We start from the raw sequence: 18,422 nt of genomic DNA on the forward strand, positions 1-18,422 counted from the left end.
GACATATAGTAACTGACAGGGTGTGTAAAGCATTCAGTATGCTACACTGCGCAGACTGGTTGACAACACCACCATGTCACCACTGCCCTTAATTATAGGCAAGAGAGAAGGGGTGTGTGAATGCTCAAAAATTTTTAATATCAAATCAGATAGTGTCCTATTTTATCCAACCTTCAAAATGAATAGCCACTATTTGCAAACATTAATGGTTTTCAGATCGTTCACAAATGCTTCGAAATGTCAACTGCACTCACATGAACACAAAAGTGGTGCGCAACCATGATAACGTTCATCCCCATGGTCATAGTATAGACATGAAACATAACTTACGTAGCTTAGTAGACTACATTGCTTTAAGAAGCATGCTTTGCAGCTTGCACAATGATTATTTGCATTATCCAATTAATTCTGCACATGCGACGGATTTGCACGTTTGCTCCCAATGCTCTATTGTGGCATCAATACCAGAATTACAATAACTGGTACATGAACATAATTTTACGTGAACCTTGAAAAAGTCTGTTCAATACTAACAAAGTATGCCATATTGGACTGGATTAGATTCTGGTGCTAATCGATTCGTATTTGATTCACTCTAAAAAGAAATCATCGCCCAAGTACTCTGTACAGATGGTTAATCAGCAAAGCTGAAACGTGAGGCCCCGGTGTTTATCACGAGCTGAGATTTATGGGAGTGTCTTCTGTTGTAGCTTTTCATTTCTCCATCACAACATTTAAGAGACGCGTGCTTCAAACTTTGCGTGTGGTGACATTACCTTGAAGGATATTAAAAACACCCAAACGATTTTATGGGTAGCAATTCATGTTGTGGTGGATATCATACCTAGCTATACGTGCTAAAAAACCTGAAGAGAAGCTAGCGCAAGCACAGAGACCCTTTGATGTAGTGTATGCTAGCACTGCTTCTTCGGAATAGTTTCTGCACACTCACGGACTCGCGAACTGCCACATATTTTCACCTTCTAGCCATACACAGCTTTGCTGTAAAATCGCTAAACATTTCAAAAACAATATAGACAGAGAGACTCACAGGCTTGCCAATGCGCTCAGTGACGGACTGCTTGCGATGGAAACAGCCATTGCCAGCCTGGCTTTGATGATTGTGCACGAATGATGAGGAGATGATGGCGAGTTTGCGCGACGATGACCGGTAGCGCAGGTAGATATGCGCGTCACACAGCTGCCTTGTGTCCCTGTAACGAGTCACCAAGAGAAAACAACTCATGAACCTCAGGCACATTCAATGTTCTTTCGCAGTCCTACTGTTCATCCTTTCATATTGTTATTCGTCTTTCGATACTGTACAAACAAAGAAACAAGCAGCACTCAAACTACATGATTGGCAACAACCAATGCTCCCAACAGCCTGAAATATCAAACATGGGAGCATTCTAACTACATGAGAATGAGTTATTTTTTTTTAATAAATGTCCTTTAACTTTATTTGGCTGTGCTGCTGTGCCAAGGTGAAATAACAAGCTCACATCAATGGAAATCATCACTTGATCCGCCTGTAACGTCCGTGTTCAAAAAAGCGCATTGCAAGCATACTGTCACTACTAAATGAGCAGTTACGACTGCACTTAATAGAAAATCTTAAGGAAGTCCACACAAAGTATGCCTGACATTATTTTGGTAGAAGCTCTTTTTATTTCTTCTTAAAGGTCATATTTCTGGTGGTATTGCAACTGGCAACAAACTCACTGTATTCACTGCAGCTATACTGCAATAATAATGTTTATATTATAATTAATTTGCATGTAGCAATAACTGCCAATATAATGTCACCAGGAAAGCTAGGGTGCTAAAACTCTTAGAGGCAACAGACCTTGCCCATATGTGGCACGAGTATGGATTAAATGTAGCTTTTAGTTTATCCAAGCCAGAATCACAACAAGCCTACTGCACATACTTTAGAAAAGTACATTAGAAATGCAATACAACTTTCAATCATATACAGTTAAGCCATAGCATGTGCATCACCACAGCGCAGAAAAAATAAGGATGTAAAGACTATTCCTGCGGTACTTGTAATGCTGCCCTCAACTTCTACTGCACCCTGTTCATACTACATTATGATATAAATAATCTGAATGCCTACTCACTAGCCCGTTAGTCGAGTTCCCCGTCTGCTGTTTTGACATACGTATGATCCTGTGCTGATTTTTAATGATATTCATAACTCCACAGAAATTTCCATCTTAACCCAAACAAAAGTAGGCACCAAATGTTTTCTCTGCTACTTTTGATACGGCTAGGCCTACAAAGCAAACTCTAATGAATTCGTCATTATCGTCAGCTTATTTTATGTCCACTGCAAAACAAAGGCCTCTCCCAATTATATCCAGTATACAATGTCCTAAACGAGCCAATTCCATTTTAGGCCTCTAAATCGCTTAACTTAGTCACCTAACCTAACCATTGGCCACCCTCGGTCACATTTCCCATCTCTTGGTATCTAATTACTTACCGAGGCTAAGTACTTCGCTAAGTGCCAACATTAGCAACGTTTCATTTCGGTTCCAGACAAGGAAGGACTCGGTTCAACCATCTAAAAAGAACATCTGGGCAAATGTAGCTTTTTCGAATGTTTTTCCACAAAATCTTACTTTTAAGGAATATAAATCTGTGGACTCGTGATTTATCATCGAAGACGTCATTCGTGTTTGTAAACACGAGCACGATGACGTCGCCGGCACGCAGGTGCATGACACGGCAAGAAGAACAAAAATACCAGCTGCCGTTCATTCTGTTCAAGTCACTTCAATCATAGTCACAATAATCTTCAGCCCGCAAAGCTTGTTTTTGCAGCGATATGAAGGTTAGGGCAGCTAGAAAATTGAGCGCAGTAACAAAACAGCACATTTGCAGCGATAGGCAACCGTAAGTAAGGGCCTCCGAGGCATCAAGCATGGAGGAGGTCTTGCCCAAGAAAGTAAATTGCTCAGAAAAGTTACAAATAATGCAGCTGCGGACACGTGCATAACAACCTTATCTGTCATCATAAAATTATTGGTGTCACTTGTGCATATGCTTCGGAAAAATGTTTCAGAATACCCTCTCTCCTCCTACTAGGCTGCGGCATCCTAATTTTAAATATATATATTTTTAAACAAAGCGCTGCAAAATGTTGGCTGCAAGTGGTACCACATGAAAGCCTGACAATGGGCTAGTTGGTTAAACATGATCAACTTTTCCTTGCACAAAATGTACTGGACACGGCGAGAAAAGACGCACACAGAACATCAGCACAAACTAGCAATTAAAAAAAATATAATAATAATATATGGGGTTTCAAGTGCCAAAACGATGATATGATTCCAAGGCACACTGTAGTGGAGGGCTTCGGAAATTTTGACCATCTGGTATTTTTTAACGTGCACCGACATTGCACAGTACATGGGCCTCTAGCATTTCCCCTCCATCGAAATGCGACCACTGCGGCAGGCACTGGACCTGTGGCCTTCAGGTCAGTAGCTGAGCACCGTAACCGGTGCATCACTGCGGCGCACCCAAACTGGCAATTGCTTAAAGGGACACCAAAGACAAATATTAAAGGGACATTAAAAGGAAACGTTGACTTATTTGCCTTTAGTGTCCCTTTAAGTCGACGCTGATTGTTGAAAATAGTGGTCTAGAAACCCCGTAGTGCTACTTTTGTTCCAAGGAAGTGCTTATTTTGAAATAAAATCACGTTTTAGTGGTCCACATCGCGTTAGCGCACTTCAAATCACCTGCCTGAAAGCGGTCTTTCTCACGTCACTGTTTCCGTGCCCAACATTGCCTGCCTTTACTGCACGGTGGCTTGCACTGGCAGCGTGCACCATTCGAGCATCCGGCAACATCGCATGCATGCAGCACGTTGTAGAACTTTCTGTCAGAGCGACTTTCACAAGTGCGCAGAACACACGTGGCAGTAGGCAATACCGAAACTACCACTGAGACGCAACTGCGTGAGTGAAGCAGGGCGCCAGGCGAAGCGCAGTTCGGCGAAAGCGGAACCTTTGAACCATGTGCGCCGTTCCCCACGGCAACGCCAAAGAGGTTGTTTTTTCCATGAATCAAACAGAAACGAACAAGCAGCATTTTATTACATCTCTTGATGCATGGAAGGTTCTTTTTTTATTGCAGCTAGTTCGATTACTAGTGATTAATTCTATTCAGACTCTCCCACGTCATCGGGATCACTTCCAAAATGTTCCACTCGTGGCGCTCATCGTGTGATACATTTAGCTTAATTTCTCGGTAAGTAGGGCACTGCTGTTGATAATACTGCCGTTTTAGACGTTCTCATACATTGAGCTTTCACTCTGACATAAACTGTTATTTGCCTTTAGTGTCCCTTTAATGAATGACGGACATGGAACGTATACATAGACACATATTCCATCTTCATCACTGCACTAAATAATTGCTAGTTTGTGCTGATATTCTGTGTATTTCTTTTCTCGCCTTGCCCAGTATGTTAGGTAGTTCTGCGCAAAGAAAACTGATCATGGTATGATACATTATGCTGCACAGTTAAAGACCAAGTGCGATGAAGTTTCAATTTGGCTAAATTCATTACGCGTGAGTAGTATATACCACTGCAGCAACCTTGGCAAACATGAAAGGCTGGTAACCGTATGGTTTTTTTTGTTAACAGTTTTTAAACAGCACCAAAGTGGCTCTGAGACGTTAGGGGCCCAACGAGAGTAGCAGTGTGGGCATGTTGGTTAATCATCAGGAACACCTTAGTTTCAGTGCAATCGCGACACACGAACAAAAGAAGACACACAATAGCGATGTGTGTGTGTTTTCTCTGTGCACCTCCTTTTGTCCAAGTGTCATGATTGTACTGCAAGTGTTATGAGGCCTCCTCAACTTGGAGGTCATGCGATGAGCCACACGTGATACGTTGTGCTTCAGTCATGTGGTCGCCCCCTGGGAGCTGTAATGTCACTTATCTTCCTTCAGTTTTTGTATCGAAAACGGCTATTTTTTGTACACTTTTTCGTGGCATTTCCAATTGCAATTCAATACACGAATATTACCTGAAGGCTACTCTCTATCTATACTTTTTATGACATCTAAAATTTTGTTGCTATTCGCCTGTAAGGTCCCCAAAAATTAAAGAAGTAAAACTGGGCCGCAGGTATTTCTTCATAGAGTGTCTGCAAAAGGTTAACATCACGGAGGAAGTGCAACGAACACATAACGTGTAACAAGATGACAAGTCATCGAATGTGCAATTCATGTACCACTTCACGATGGAAGCATCCGTCAGACACCTCCGATCACTCTTGCTCTGCAGCAGCCCAACATGCTAAGCCTTTTTGTGGATGTTGTGTACTGTCAAATCATGGTCGACTTCTGGAAATCCTGCACCTAAAAACTTCCTAATTTCACTGCACCCTTAAATCCCAGTTGCAGTTTCTTAACCATTTGTTTCATCTTCAGGACTGCTGTGAAGAATGTCATCCACAACCAAAAAGGAGCTGTTGGCTGGAATATTCTCGGTTTGTCTTCATACCTAACATCATTCAAGCAGTCATTAAATGTTTCACAGGTGGAGGTGGTGCAGAATTAGACGAAGTGGACAGCGGAATGCGCTTGGTCTGCGGCAGCGTTGTACGCCTAGCTTGCCCTGTTTAAGCATACGCTCTGTATATAGTTCCTACCCCAAATCTCCACCAAAGATGTTACAGGGAAGAGGCAGTCATGCATGCATTTGAAGTATGATCAAACAGCATTCAAAGAAATGAAAATAAAGCAGAACGAGCTGTGAATTTCGAGAAAAAAACTGCACTTCATCACGAGAACAGCCAAGAAAAGATGCGCGCTAAATTTGAATTTTCAAATTTTTTGCAGCACGTTTGAAAACCTCGCCTCTTAACCTTTGAATAACACAGATTTCTGTAAACACTGCTGAGTAAGTGGGGTGCAGTGCACATGTCGTGGTCTTCAAACGTTCGGCGAAAAAGATGATGCTTCGTTGAAATGTCAAACGTGTCAGCGCGCGACGTCTCATGCACTACGTCGGTAACTCTGCCAGGCAAGCAAAACAAGAAAAGCGAGGGCGGGATCGAAGAAGCGCTGCGCTTGTTGACGTAGCACGGTTCAATATTTTGAAATGCTTCTGCAATTCTGAAGAATGTTCACATGGATAACTTTGTGTCTCAACCATATTATGAGCGATCTCGCAGCAAACAAAGAGAGAGCACATTCTACGAGGCCTGACCAGAAAAGAACAGTGTTTGTAAAAAACGCTCGGGGAGTGTGTTACAGTATGCCAGGCACATCGCAGTAAGAACATAAAAACACCCACTGTTTGCAAACAAACCTCCAAGAAATGTCACACACGTCACGGCAAGAAGAATAAAAACAAAATGCCTACTGTGGAAAAGCAACACAAATATTTTCAGTGCTACAAGAAATACAGAGCCAGAAATAGATGGGAAAACACTATGATTCATACAGCTTTCGTGCGACGTATGAATCACGCCGCAGCTTAAGAAAATGCAAGCCACTAAGTGCACACTGAATACCAATGTGTTTACAATAGAACAACCACCTTGCAGCTAAGATGTAGCCTGACGCCTTTGAGGAATGATGTGAATGATTAATGAACATGTGAGCCGCAGTAGCATCTTAATGTCACAGTGCAACAGAAAGCTAGTTCTGCGAAATGTTTACGTCCAAAATAAAATGCCTCGTTTTAATGTAAACGTAGTAGTAAGTGGTTGTTCAGTAAAACAAATACACGTGTGGACTAGGGGCAAAGCAAAAGAAATGGTGTGAGAGGTTAAGGATCATGCTAAAACGCTCTAACTACGACAAAATGAGCTAGAGGGCACATGTTCAAGTGCTGACCATAGCAGCCACGTTTCAATGGGGGACACATGAAGAAACACCCGTGTACTGATTCCACAATTTATTTAATTTACAATGAGAGCAACAATCAAGACATCTTTTCTTTTCTATAAGAAAGGGTAAGGCGTATTTCAGCATACACAAGCTTAGCAACCCTCAAGCAAAACAGAAATACAGTAAAAGCTCGTCAATTAGAACTCGAAGGGGACATAAAATTATTCGAAGTAAGCAGAGTTTCGAATTGGCGGGCAGGCTCAAGAATGAATGAACATAGTGCCACACTGCGTCGGGCAGATCCTAAAGAAGCCACCTCTGGACTTGTTATCATGAACAAAGCTCTACTACACATCTGAGGCAAGTGATTTCGTAACTAAGTTCATGGAGCTCTAACAGCAAATAGAATTAAGTAATCAGTCACTGATACGCAAGAAACAAGCACCGACATGTATTCATGTGAGTAGTGAGCCTTAATGTGAAAAATATGACGCCATTTATGCTCCAAAACACATGTATTTACATGGCAGGGTTAACGCAATCAAAATGAAAAGTAATCAGTAATTTGCATTTGCTTGCGGTTTTTCTGTCGCTACTCAATGAGCATGTTTGCAGCTTGCCCAAGAACTCCAGCGCAGCGTCCGAATTCTCATCTCCTGAGAAATGCTGCTGGTTCGTTGTTTTGCATCTCTAGTAAATTTGGTTTGGTTTAGTTTTGCAACACATCGTGATCATGCATCTTTGAAACGGGCAGCACAAAAACAAGGACAGGAGAAACAGTACAACACACCACACAGTGCCTTCTCACAACCAACTGTGTGTTGTGAGAAGGTGCTGTGTGTGTGTGTGTTGTACTTTTTCTCGTGCAGTTGTTTTTGCGCTGCCCATTTCAAAGATGCATAACCAATTCCAACTTGCCCAAATGTCAATTCTCCTACATTGTGATCACTTCGGGCCGATTTCTGCGAGCAGCAATGAAAACCAGGGGCTGCCAGTTCGAAATAACCATTGTGGATACCGATGAGTTCGAATTATCGGAAGTTTCCCCCCTAGAAATATAAAGGGCTGTGCCAGGACCAGGGCGTCTGTTCGAATTAACTGTAAGTTCGAATTAACAAGCTTCTACTGTACCGAGTCTTCTGAGAACAACGATCTCTAAATGACACCAAGCGAGTAGAACAAAACAATGAGGAATGGATCACGGGGCCCGTTCTTTCGTTAAATGCAAACTAATGCAGCCAAGAGATAGCAAGGCCATGGAAGCTTAAGGGGACATTATTTGTAGTTCTTAATGGAAGTGTAGTAATTATGGTCTGTAGAGAGATTAATTAAAGCGGACAAAAGAACAACCCGCCATCAGCGGAAACTGAACCCACAACCTTCAGATTTCACACACTGCACTGAGAGCAGGATCACAGCTCTCCACATTCCCGATGTTCAGTAATTCCACAGTGAGGTATGCCTTGAGGCGTGGAACCTGCGCATGCTTCAACGCTATGTCAAAGAGCCTTGTTGTTAACGTCTAAAATGACGTGACTCGGAAACAAACGATAAAGAAAAAAAAAAAAGGCACAACAGTGTGTGCTGCAACACAATGTGCAACAAGAGCGCATTACGAAGCGCACTCAAACAAACAGACAAAAATGCATGAGCCGAAGGTCGGGTAGCACCGGCCTTCGCTCGAAATGCAGGCTTTGTGACGGGCAACGGGCATACCCCATAATTTGAGCCTAGTGCCGGAAGTGGAAAAGGAAAAAAATGTGTCGATATTAAATTCCCTGGAATGTGATCCCAGGGCAACTCGTGCTATAGGCGCACCTGATGAAGAGAAAAGCAATAAATAAAAAAAGGAAACGAGAGCTGTGCGACATGTTAATGCATGCCGGGGAGTCCGGTGCAGAAAACAGTTGTACTTGAACAGCTGTCACAGCTGTATGAAAAGCCCATCCCAGTAAACAACGTTTAAAGTCAAAAGGATTGCTGGGGTCCACATGCTAAATGTTTGAAATGGAAAAAAAAAAAAATAGCTGGCCTTTGCCGCACTTAGCAAACGCACTGTACATTGTTCTGCATGTGCTAAAAAATTTTTTTTCTTTCGACCATTAGATGCCTGCCTCGTAGCACCATGATCCATGAAGCACATGAATATCAGCGATGAGGTAAAATGAGTCAGGTGATACGGTACAGCAATTTTAAAACGTCTTGTGAAAGCACAATTTCAATTTCTCAGCAGCAACGTTCTAGAGACCGAACGAAGCAAACTATCTATTTATGGCCTGAAATAGTTTTTAATTGCTCAAAATCAGTAAGCTATATATAAAAAAAGCAAGCATGAAGTTTACAGGTCCATAGATCTGCACCAAAAAGATAAATCGTATTTAGGTAATCCGCATCTACAAGAGCACCTAAAGAAGGACACATTTCATACTATACGAATTTACAGTGTACATTATTTTGTTATGCTGTTTGTGAGTGTAATGCACAAGTTCTGTTCGAAAGTTAGTGGTGTAACTCAGAGGGCCTCAGGTGAATTACATGAAGTTTATCCACTTCATGAATGCCATCTGTCTGCTTTAGGTATATCCGCTTTATGTAACACAGAATTGTGATATCCAGAGTTGTAAAACAGCTTGTGTCATTTCTCAAAATTTTTATCATAAAAAAGTGACAGCCTGAACATATTTGTTACTTTGTGGTCACTATATCTCAACTCCATTTTTTTCGCTTCAAGGTAACGAACGTCATCCAACTCAGTGTAGTGGCTGCCAAGAAAAACAATTTCCGCAATCCCATCTCCTTAGATAGCAGTTGCCAAGCTGAAGAATCTTCTTAAGGATCATCGAAAGACTGGTGAAATGACGCCTGTGCACCGTAGACCATTACCAACCACGCAACGAAATAAAGAGGCAAAAGAAAATCTCACTACGATCAGAGTTTTCCGACCCATCAATGGGCTGTAAACAGAAATGCACGTATGCACCAGCGATGCCACAGCGAAAAAGACGAACAAAAAAAAGTCCTGACGTGCTAATGGCAATTGCATGCATTAAACCCTGCTGCCCGATAGCAAAACATCTCTGCATGACGAACGAGACCAAGACTTCCTACATTTCGTTTCTTTCTTTTTCTTTCATTGCGCATAACTACAGTTGTACTCTCCTCACAGACATGCGCACACGCACGCTTTTCCGGCAACTTGGCATTACACATTGTTTTGATGACATTTAAACGCGCAGAAGACGATGACGTGCTTGCACACGTGAGATCCCGCCGAGCACGTGTAAACAAGAGCGTCGGGATATGTCAACGGCGCTGGCGTGACATTAACGCCGCCGCGTACGATGCGTGCTATGCACGTAGCAAAGAAACAAAAAATCTGGCAAAAACTAGCACTGGCAAAGCAGTGACGCACTGCGCGTTTTATTCCTTTGTCAACTAAGTATCTATTCCTTTTCTGTTTTGTGCAGTTTTAGATTAAATTCCAAACAGAAGCTTCGCAACACCCATGTCTTCCTTCTTTCTCCCCTCGAAAAGCGTTCAATCATCTTGCCGTGAAAGCTTTGTTATTTAAGCCCATGCAAAGGTCAGCTTGTGTCAATCGAATTCGCGGATTTTTCCTAAAGGTTATTCCCACTGCGAATGGCGCCCGATCCCCGCGAAAAACACTGCCTAATATTTTTCACCGAGCGTGAACGCCAAAAACATTGTCTTTGCATTTTGACACTGTTTTGGCAACCTGACTGGGCATGATTAAATTGAGTGCACATGCGACCACCGCAATAGTCTTTCACTTCAACCCTGCACCCCAAGGTGGATGCACAGACATACTTTTAAAATGTTAGCTTCGTCAATAAAAGCTTGGATATCATATAGGATATTATAACATATATTATAAGACAGTACAGTCACCCGAATTAACTAGCGTGCATAAGCGGCAACTTTTCTATGTGGCAGTGCCAGATGATGGAGCCAAGTTGCAAAAGGGAAGAGGGTAAGCGCGTGACCACAATGCGCGCTCAGCTGGGCCCATCGTCTGCCAGGCTGTTCCTTCTTATGGACTTCACCCCATATTAGCACACTGCACACGAACAGGCAGCATAAGTAGGTGAATGGTTTTGCTCATATTTTATGTTCCAGAGATGGACGTTGCAGCAAGCAATTGAGGAAATAAAATATAGAGATACATTGCACGGCCCCACCCAAGAGATCAGCTGAACAACACGTTTCATCTGAAGTGGGCTAATGTGGGGCGACGTCCTTAAGAAGGAACAGCCTAGCAGACAATGGGCCCTGCTGAGCCAGCTTTGTGGGCATTCGCTTACCCAGTTCACCCTTTCTGCAACTTGTCTCTGTCATATGGTGCTGATGCACAAGAAAGTCACCACTCGTGAACCCTAGTTAAAAGATTTGGCCAAATGTATCAGTAGATACACGGGTACTAACCTATGTGTCCGAGACTTCTTGGTTAACAAGAAAACTTGAAGTTGAGGGTTGGGTATTTGACAGGTGCAACATCGACAAATGTGAGACATACATCAGTACAGTGTAGCAAACAAACGCAATGCAGGCAGCTGATATTGCCATCTCAGAAAAGACAAGAAGATATGGCGTTGGGCAGGCCCCGCAATGCACCAAAGAAATGACCAGTGGAAAACTATAGTGAACTGATAGAAACAAAGAAAAAAAAAACATGCATGAAAGGGCAGCAAAGGATTCTATATACTATTGACAAGATTGGGAAATGTGCAGCTCTACACGAGACCTGGTTAACTGGATACGTCTGTGACAGCCATGATTCTGCTGAAGACTACACTCTTAACTCTTAAAAACGAAGGGCATAACAAGGGAGTCTTTCTGACCCACAATAACTGTCACCTGTCTTGCATCACTCTGCTTGCATTATCGCCACGCGGCCGGTACTTCTTGGTCAAGAACAGCGTGTGCGATATCAGTGTGACATGGCAATTTCGATAGCAAAGCAGCGAGCCCACAGTTTTTGAGAAAGGAAACGCAAGCAAGCCAGATGATTAGTGTCCCAGGTCAGAAAGACACCCTAAATACTCCCTCTGTTTTAAGAGTGTAAGTGATCCCATACATCAGCATGACACAGCATTCATAGTAGAAAAACAGTGGGGAGCACGCAGTTTTAGAGAAAGGAAACGCAAGCAAGCCAGACGACGGTTACTGTCATGGGTCAGAAAGACACCCTCGACATACACTCCTTTTTAAAGTGCAAATGATCCTGTACGTCCTCCAGGACCTTCCTTTTGCAACAAGTGGGACAGTGGCAGTTGTGGAATCATTCCGCCATTCTATTAAAGGACAACGTTAAAGCGCATCCGCGCACATTTAACATCGATAAACGAGAAAACAAAAGCGCTGTGTCAGACAGAGAACAAACAAGGCAGCAACGGCTCGTGACATCGTTAATTACATCTCGCTCAAGACGCAAACAGTGCGTGAAAAGGCGCCGCTCTTTTATCGGCTTGGCACGACATCCCACACGCTTCTTTCCCACTCCCATCAGAGTTGGCTCAGAAAACCAGCTCCTGTCCATGCCTCAGTCATATCTCTGCTTTGTTGATAACAAGGGACCACAAAGAGAGACTACAGTGATCAGGCAACTGCGCATCAGACTCGCAAGTGTCTTTCCATGAAAGTAGGTCCAGTTCACCACACGTGGCCGCTACGTTTCCCTCCTGACCTGCAATATTAATGTCGCCGAAGCCCAACACAGAAAAACAGTGCGACTCATTCCTCTTGCTAGTTTATCACTGACAGCAATCAGGAGTAAGCCCAATATCATTCCAGTAAACAAAATTTGCATATTAAGTACAGAGCGAAGGTGAAGGGTCTTACCTATGCTCGAGTGAAATTTGCACAGGTAAATCAGAATTTGAGAATTATCAATGACCATTATCAGCAATGAAAGTAGGAGAATTGTCCGAGGGGCTCGTTTTCTGTATTATACACAACTAATGAAATTGACAGACAATAAAGCCAATGAAAGCTTAGGGGACAATATTTGTGGTTTCTTAACTATATTCTAATGATTCTCACTTAAATTTAAAGGAATTAAAGTGGACAAAAAATCACCCTTTCCGTCGGTGGGTTCCGAACCCACAACCTTCGAATTACGCGTCCGATGCTCTACCATTTAAGCTTGCTAGAGCATCGGACGCATGGTTAAATCATCAGACGTCCTTTTTCATCAACTTTAATTGCTTTTAATTTAAGTGAGAATCATTACAATAGAGTTAAGAAACCACAAATAATGTCTCCTATGCTTTCCTTGTTAATTGTCTGTGGGTTTCATTAGTTGTGCGTTATCAGTAATGGAGGAATCGTCTGTATAGATCATGCCTTCCAAAAGTCCAAATGTTCGGTTAAGACAGTTGGACAGCCTCTTTCTTTATCTTTATATATTTTCTGCCTGTATGTACAATCCCCAATTCCCAGGTGCCTTAGGCAGAAATGAATTGTCCTAAGCAGGAGGGCAAGAATCCGCTACACAATGGAAATGACGAGCGCTGTCTTAACTAAACCCACAACAGTTGCGCCATTCTTTGAAAAATTCTAAAAAAATTTTGTTCTTGCCTTTTCCTCCCAGATGGGCCCAATTGTTTGTAATCACAAAGAAGAAAAAAAAAAGGAAACGAAAAACGAATGGAGCGAAACAGGCCAACCCGCAGCCGGTCATTCACACATCGCATTGTTCGTTTCCGCACATTCTTCCATACGCCTGCCTAATTCAACTTGCACGAGATCAACGTTTTAAAGAAAGGTATGCACGCTGTTTGCACAATGCACGCGGAAAGGCTGTAATAGCTGAAGTCAATCTTGTTCCTTAGAGGCACTCTCCTAGCAGGACAGGAATGTAACTTACGAACAATCTTCACAAGTGATGCTCTACAATGGCCAACTGTCCCACACCAGTCAATGTATTATCCCACACCAGTCAATGGAAAACCAAAAGTTGCACATATGACCTGTTCCCCATTATTTAAATGATTTCCTCACTGACCGACCTTGTGCAGAAGTTACAGCACCGTACAAATAAACTTTTTAAACCGACAAAATGTGAAGTTCCGTTTTACCCCCAGTACCAACATTTTTAAAGCTTTTTTATTAGACCTACTTTCATCGGTGAACCCTGCACTTTGCTAAGACGAAAAATTAGAGGGGTACTTTTCAAACTAGCGTTAGTTAAGGCCCAATCTATGCCAAGCGCACTGGACACAGAGTGCAAACATCTACAGTTGTTTTCTAAAATATAATGAATGACCTCATGCACTTTAACATAAAGCACTTTTGCAGCATAGTTTTAGCAAAAAAAAAAAAGAACTCTGAACAGTTATTGGCTGTCAGGTAGTTTTCCGGAATTCAAAGAAGCCGCAACCATTTTATGGCATTGCGAATGTCAAGCCTTCATGTTAAGGCATGGGTGGCGTCATTAGGTGCCACAGAGTCGGCGGAAACTACTGGTGATAGCAAAGGTACGTGCTCAATAAAAGTTCCGTTTGTACAAAAGTGTCAGTTACAAAAGCAGTTTGCACAATTTTATATTAATAAGCTGTGCAGCCTCATTATGTCACTCCACTGACATACGGCCAGCAGGCTCTGAATTCCACACCCTCGTCCAGGCTAGTGTCACCAGTGTGATGCTGGTCACCCTTCCACACACTGACGAGAGTCACCCCCAGACACTACACACTGGAAAGGTGACACTGGTCACCCAACCAGGTGTGACCAGTGTCATCAGCTTCACCGGTGTGTGGTGACCCCTCCACACACTGGTTACAGCCCTGGTGGCGGATGTCGCATTGACTACATCAGTGAGCCGTCTGCTATAATTGCAAAGAAAAATGCAGGCAGCTTGCTCTACTGGTGCAAGGCTGGACTAACAGCGGAGCATGTGGCCGACCTAGATTATTAGCAAGGTCCTAATCAACATAGTGTTAATTTGCATGGTATTAATTTGCATTGTATTAATTAACATGGTCCTAATTAGCTTGTTCTTAATTAAGAATGTCCTCTCTCTCTCTCGGTTTCTGTCTGTTTCTTTCTCTCCTTCTTCTGTTTTTTCAGAGGGCACGCGCATTGAAGAAATGCCTGCAATGCACATCCATAGTGTCAACCTCAATGGGTGTGCTGCCCGCAGGCCTCATTATCCGCTGAATTACTAGGCGATGCAAAGAAATGTACTATAACTATCCTCATTTCTCCAATGAACGTCGCTAAGCCAAGAGTAAAACTGTCTGTATTTAGAGTCAATCTTGAGAGGAAGAATAGGACAAAGAGAGGGCGTGCCGGCCGAGTTATTGCGTTGCATGTGCTAAGCGCAGCTTAGTTTTCTGGTCACACGAAATGGCAGAACGAAAAGCTTAAACCGCTCTGCCGTTAAAAACAGGAAACAATGTCCGAGGGAAAATTTCCTATGCCAGGACTGCACAACAGCTTCCCAGGACTAAGGTGGACTTTGATGCATTCCGAGCGACTATTACGCAGCAGTGCTTCCGGTTACTCCGACACAAACTGCGACACCAGAATGCTTCTAGGCACTCCGCGACCCTTTCTTGGCTTTCCGTTCCTCTTTTGTTCTCGCAGTGTTGACCTCCCTGGAGTGCATCCGGGGAGAACAAGAATGAGGGCAGCAGAGTAAACAGGTTGCACGTGATTACAAGGGTGAGCCATCTCGTCCCCCACTACCAAAGGTCAAGTACAACAATACTACGCCACTACGTCACATGACCTCCTTCATCTCCCCATGCAGGGTTTTTTTTTTTCTTTTTTTGCAGAGAAACCAGCGTGTTGTTGTCCTCCGCGACGATAACGGAGAGATTGCGCAGCACTCCTGAGTAACTGTACCCCCCCCCCCCCCACGTCAGTCGAGCTCCGATTCCGCCTCTGTAAACCAGAGATAAGATTAACCCGACACAGTAGGGGGGGGGGATGCGGCAGAAGAAAGAGAAAAGCCAATGCCCACCGTGCCGCTGGGGCACTGGCAGCAGAGGAATGACGCAACTCGCCCGAGAGGTCTCGCAGAAAACGCGCAAGTCAGAAAGAAACGTATATGCGAGACACGCGCAATTGTTTTCAGTGAAAACAGGAAGCTGATGCACCAGATGTGTCTTCTCCCAGGACTGTACAGTTCATATGCAACAGTGCTCTTTTAAAAAATAACGCCCTGAAAACGGCATTTCCTTCCTTCTAATTTTCAGCCCCCCCTCCCTATTTCTATTCCATCCTCCCAACACAACGAGCAGACACAGTGACAGTTGTCAGCCTGTTTACTTCTTACTTCCTCTTTGTCCTTCGTATACGTGTTTATGTACATATGTTAGCATATCAAATAATAAGAATAATAATAATAAACTCTGTTCTCACAACAATCATTGATTACTTCACCTGCCCTAATTTATTATTTTCAAATCACGAAGTCCAATCTCTGCTCAGTTTTTAACACTAGTCCCTTCTTGCTGATGCAGTTCTTGCATTTTCACGTTGAGCGGTTCAAATTTCCCCTTTTGGGCTATCTTGACTGCGAGATAAGATGTGCCTGTAGCCTCAGCTTCCTACAGGTACGCCCATATCAGCATCTTATCACTGCCACTTCAGGGTCAAACATGGTGTCAAGCATTTCCAAACAAAGAAGGCCACAAAAATAAAGCAGATTAGGCAACTAATCGAGTAACTCCAAAACTTGAAGGAAAATTTTGGCTCGCTCACAGTACCTATCATCAAGACTATTCTGATTTGTGATATGTCATTGACAAGTAGTGGCTGAAACAATTTTGCTCGCAAACGCCATGTCGCGAAACACTCAGCCCCATAAGAATGCTGGATCTTGCTACAGGTTCACTGTAACCTCACAAACTTCCTTCCATTCCAACTTTCAGTCTCTTCAACTGCTTCAAGTAGCACACTGCATGCAACTTTCCAAAAGAAGAACGAAACTAACTTGCCAAGATACCGGTAATGCAGCAGCAACCAAAGGCTGTTGCCTTCTCATTTGCCCTCGCATCTTTCGCACGTTCATCAGCAATACCGTGGCAAGCACCACCCCTCTCCACGTCGTTTCAACAGAACTTCATCCTAATCTCAACGCCTTAAAGGGTTTCAAGCAGGCCCGCTGCAACTCCCCTAAAATTAGAAAGAATGTCATCAAAGGAGATCCACATTTGTAGCTGCAACAGCCATTAAGGGCAGGTAATGAAATAAACAATGACGCGTTCTTTCAACACCGGGTCTTTCCGTGCCAATTACTGCAACGAGGGACGATAAGATTAAGAGGCCAACTCAAAGTCTCACTGCGCAACCAGGAAGGCCTCCTTCCATCAGGGTACAATTGCCGCCCTCGTGCCAAGGTGTCAAGTGCAATCGTGAAAGACTTTTTCTGTGCCCCGACTATGTTGCCGCCATGCCGTTCACGCCGACTATTGTGGTGGAGAGTGATTTGGGCCATATGATAGATAAGAAGCAAGATAAAATCCGACACCTATTTGGCCTTTAACGTGAGCACGAGGCCTTCTCGAGTGCAGCAAAGGCTGAAGTGTTTCAAGCCTTGACTCTGTATTGATTTTGGTTAGGATAAAGGCGAAGAACTCTGCCAGTACGTGATGAAATATCATCAAGGGAAGCGCCAAAAGAGAATGCGATGGTTGCACTCACTGTTCTGTCTAGTTTTGCATGTTCCCATCAACTCTGAGCATCTTTAACAACGTACAGCATTTTTCAAGCTGGTACTAATAGTAAATCAATTCCTTGCTTTCCAATCTACTGCATAAGAACATCTAGCCAAGAGAGAAACTTATGATACAGGTGAACAGTACTCACGCATCGAAACGCGCAAATTTAGGGCTAACAAGTAATTCTAGTACTTTACAGCATCGACAGTTTGTGTCACATCGGCATAATTTTGACACAAACACTTACATCAGAGCCAACGTTGCCTTCAGCGGAAAGATTTTCAGAGACATGATGCGGTTATGTCGAGCAATCGCTCATAACAGTGGTTATACCAAAAAAAAATATGTCGCATTTCCATCCGTGAGTACTGTAAATTAGTTGAGTAATGGCAACATGTAGTTAATGCCTAGAGACACTGACATAGAGTACTACCTTTGACGGATGGCCGACAGATTGTTCTCTCAAAGAAGTTCCCTCGGTTCTTATGTCAAAAGTTTCTTTACTGCAGCTACAGTAGAGACCACCGGTACACAATATAAAAGGTCGGCCAACAATTTCTGTAGCATTTCAGCAGGTGACAGCAGAAAAAAACGTGAGGAAGTGAAGCTACACTGTGGGATTGTGCCGTCATGTGTAGAAACACGGATAAGGGCATGCGGAAAATTGTTAAGGCAAGCTCGATAGTAAAAGAAGGTGCTAACTGCATCAGTACTCCATCGAACGTTCTGGGAGGGAGGGAATTCTGCCTCTGCCTGCCTGGAAAACGTTGGTTTGCACGCGCGGTAACCTTCACTGTGTATTTATGATGTGTTTTCTATATATATAGGTACATTCATGGTGTCAGTATATAAGTACCAAGGCATTCT

At 43.2% G+C, this 18,422-nt stretch overlaps 1 protein-coding gene across 2 annotated transcripts in view; it reads right to left on the bottom strand.

Annotated features, from left to right (window-relative positions):
• Positions 1–18,422, bottom strand: part of LOC119401954 (uncharacterized) — a 49,167-nt gene that overhangs the window by 16,555 nt on the left and 14,190 nt on the right. For both annotated transcript variants that reach the window (XM_037668985.2, XM_037668984.2), the window contains exon 2: positions 1,052–1,214. In XM_037668985.2, coding sequence (XP_037524913.1) covers positions 1,052–1,214 — 163 coding nt within the window. The remainder of the gene's footprint in view (positions 1–1,051; positions 1,215–18,422) is intronic.

This window comes from Rhipicephalus sanguineus, chromosome 8 (genome assembly GCF_013339695.2).
Source record: "Rhipicephalus sanguineus isolate Rsan-2018 chromosome 8, BIME_Rsan_1.4, whole genome shotgun sequence".
Lineage (NCBI taxonomy): Eukaryota > Metazoa > Arthropoda > Arachnida > Ixodida > Ixodidae > Rhipicephalus > Rhipicephalus sanguineus.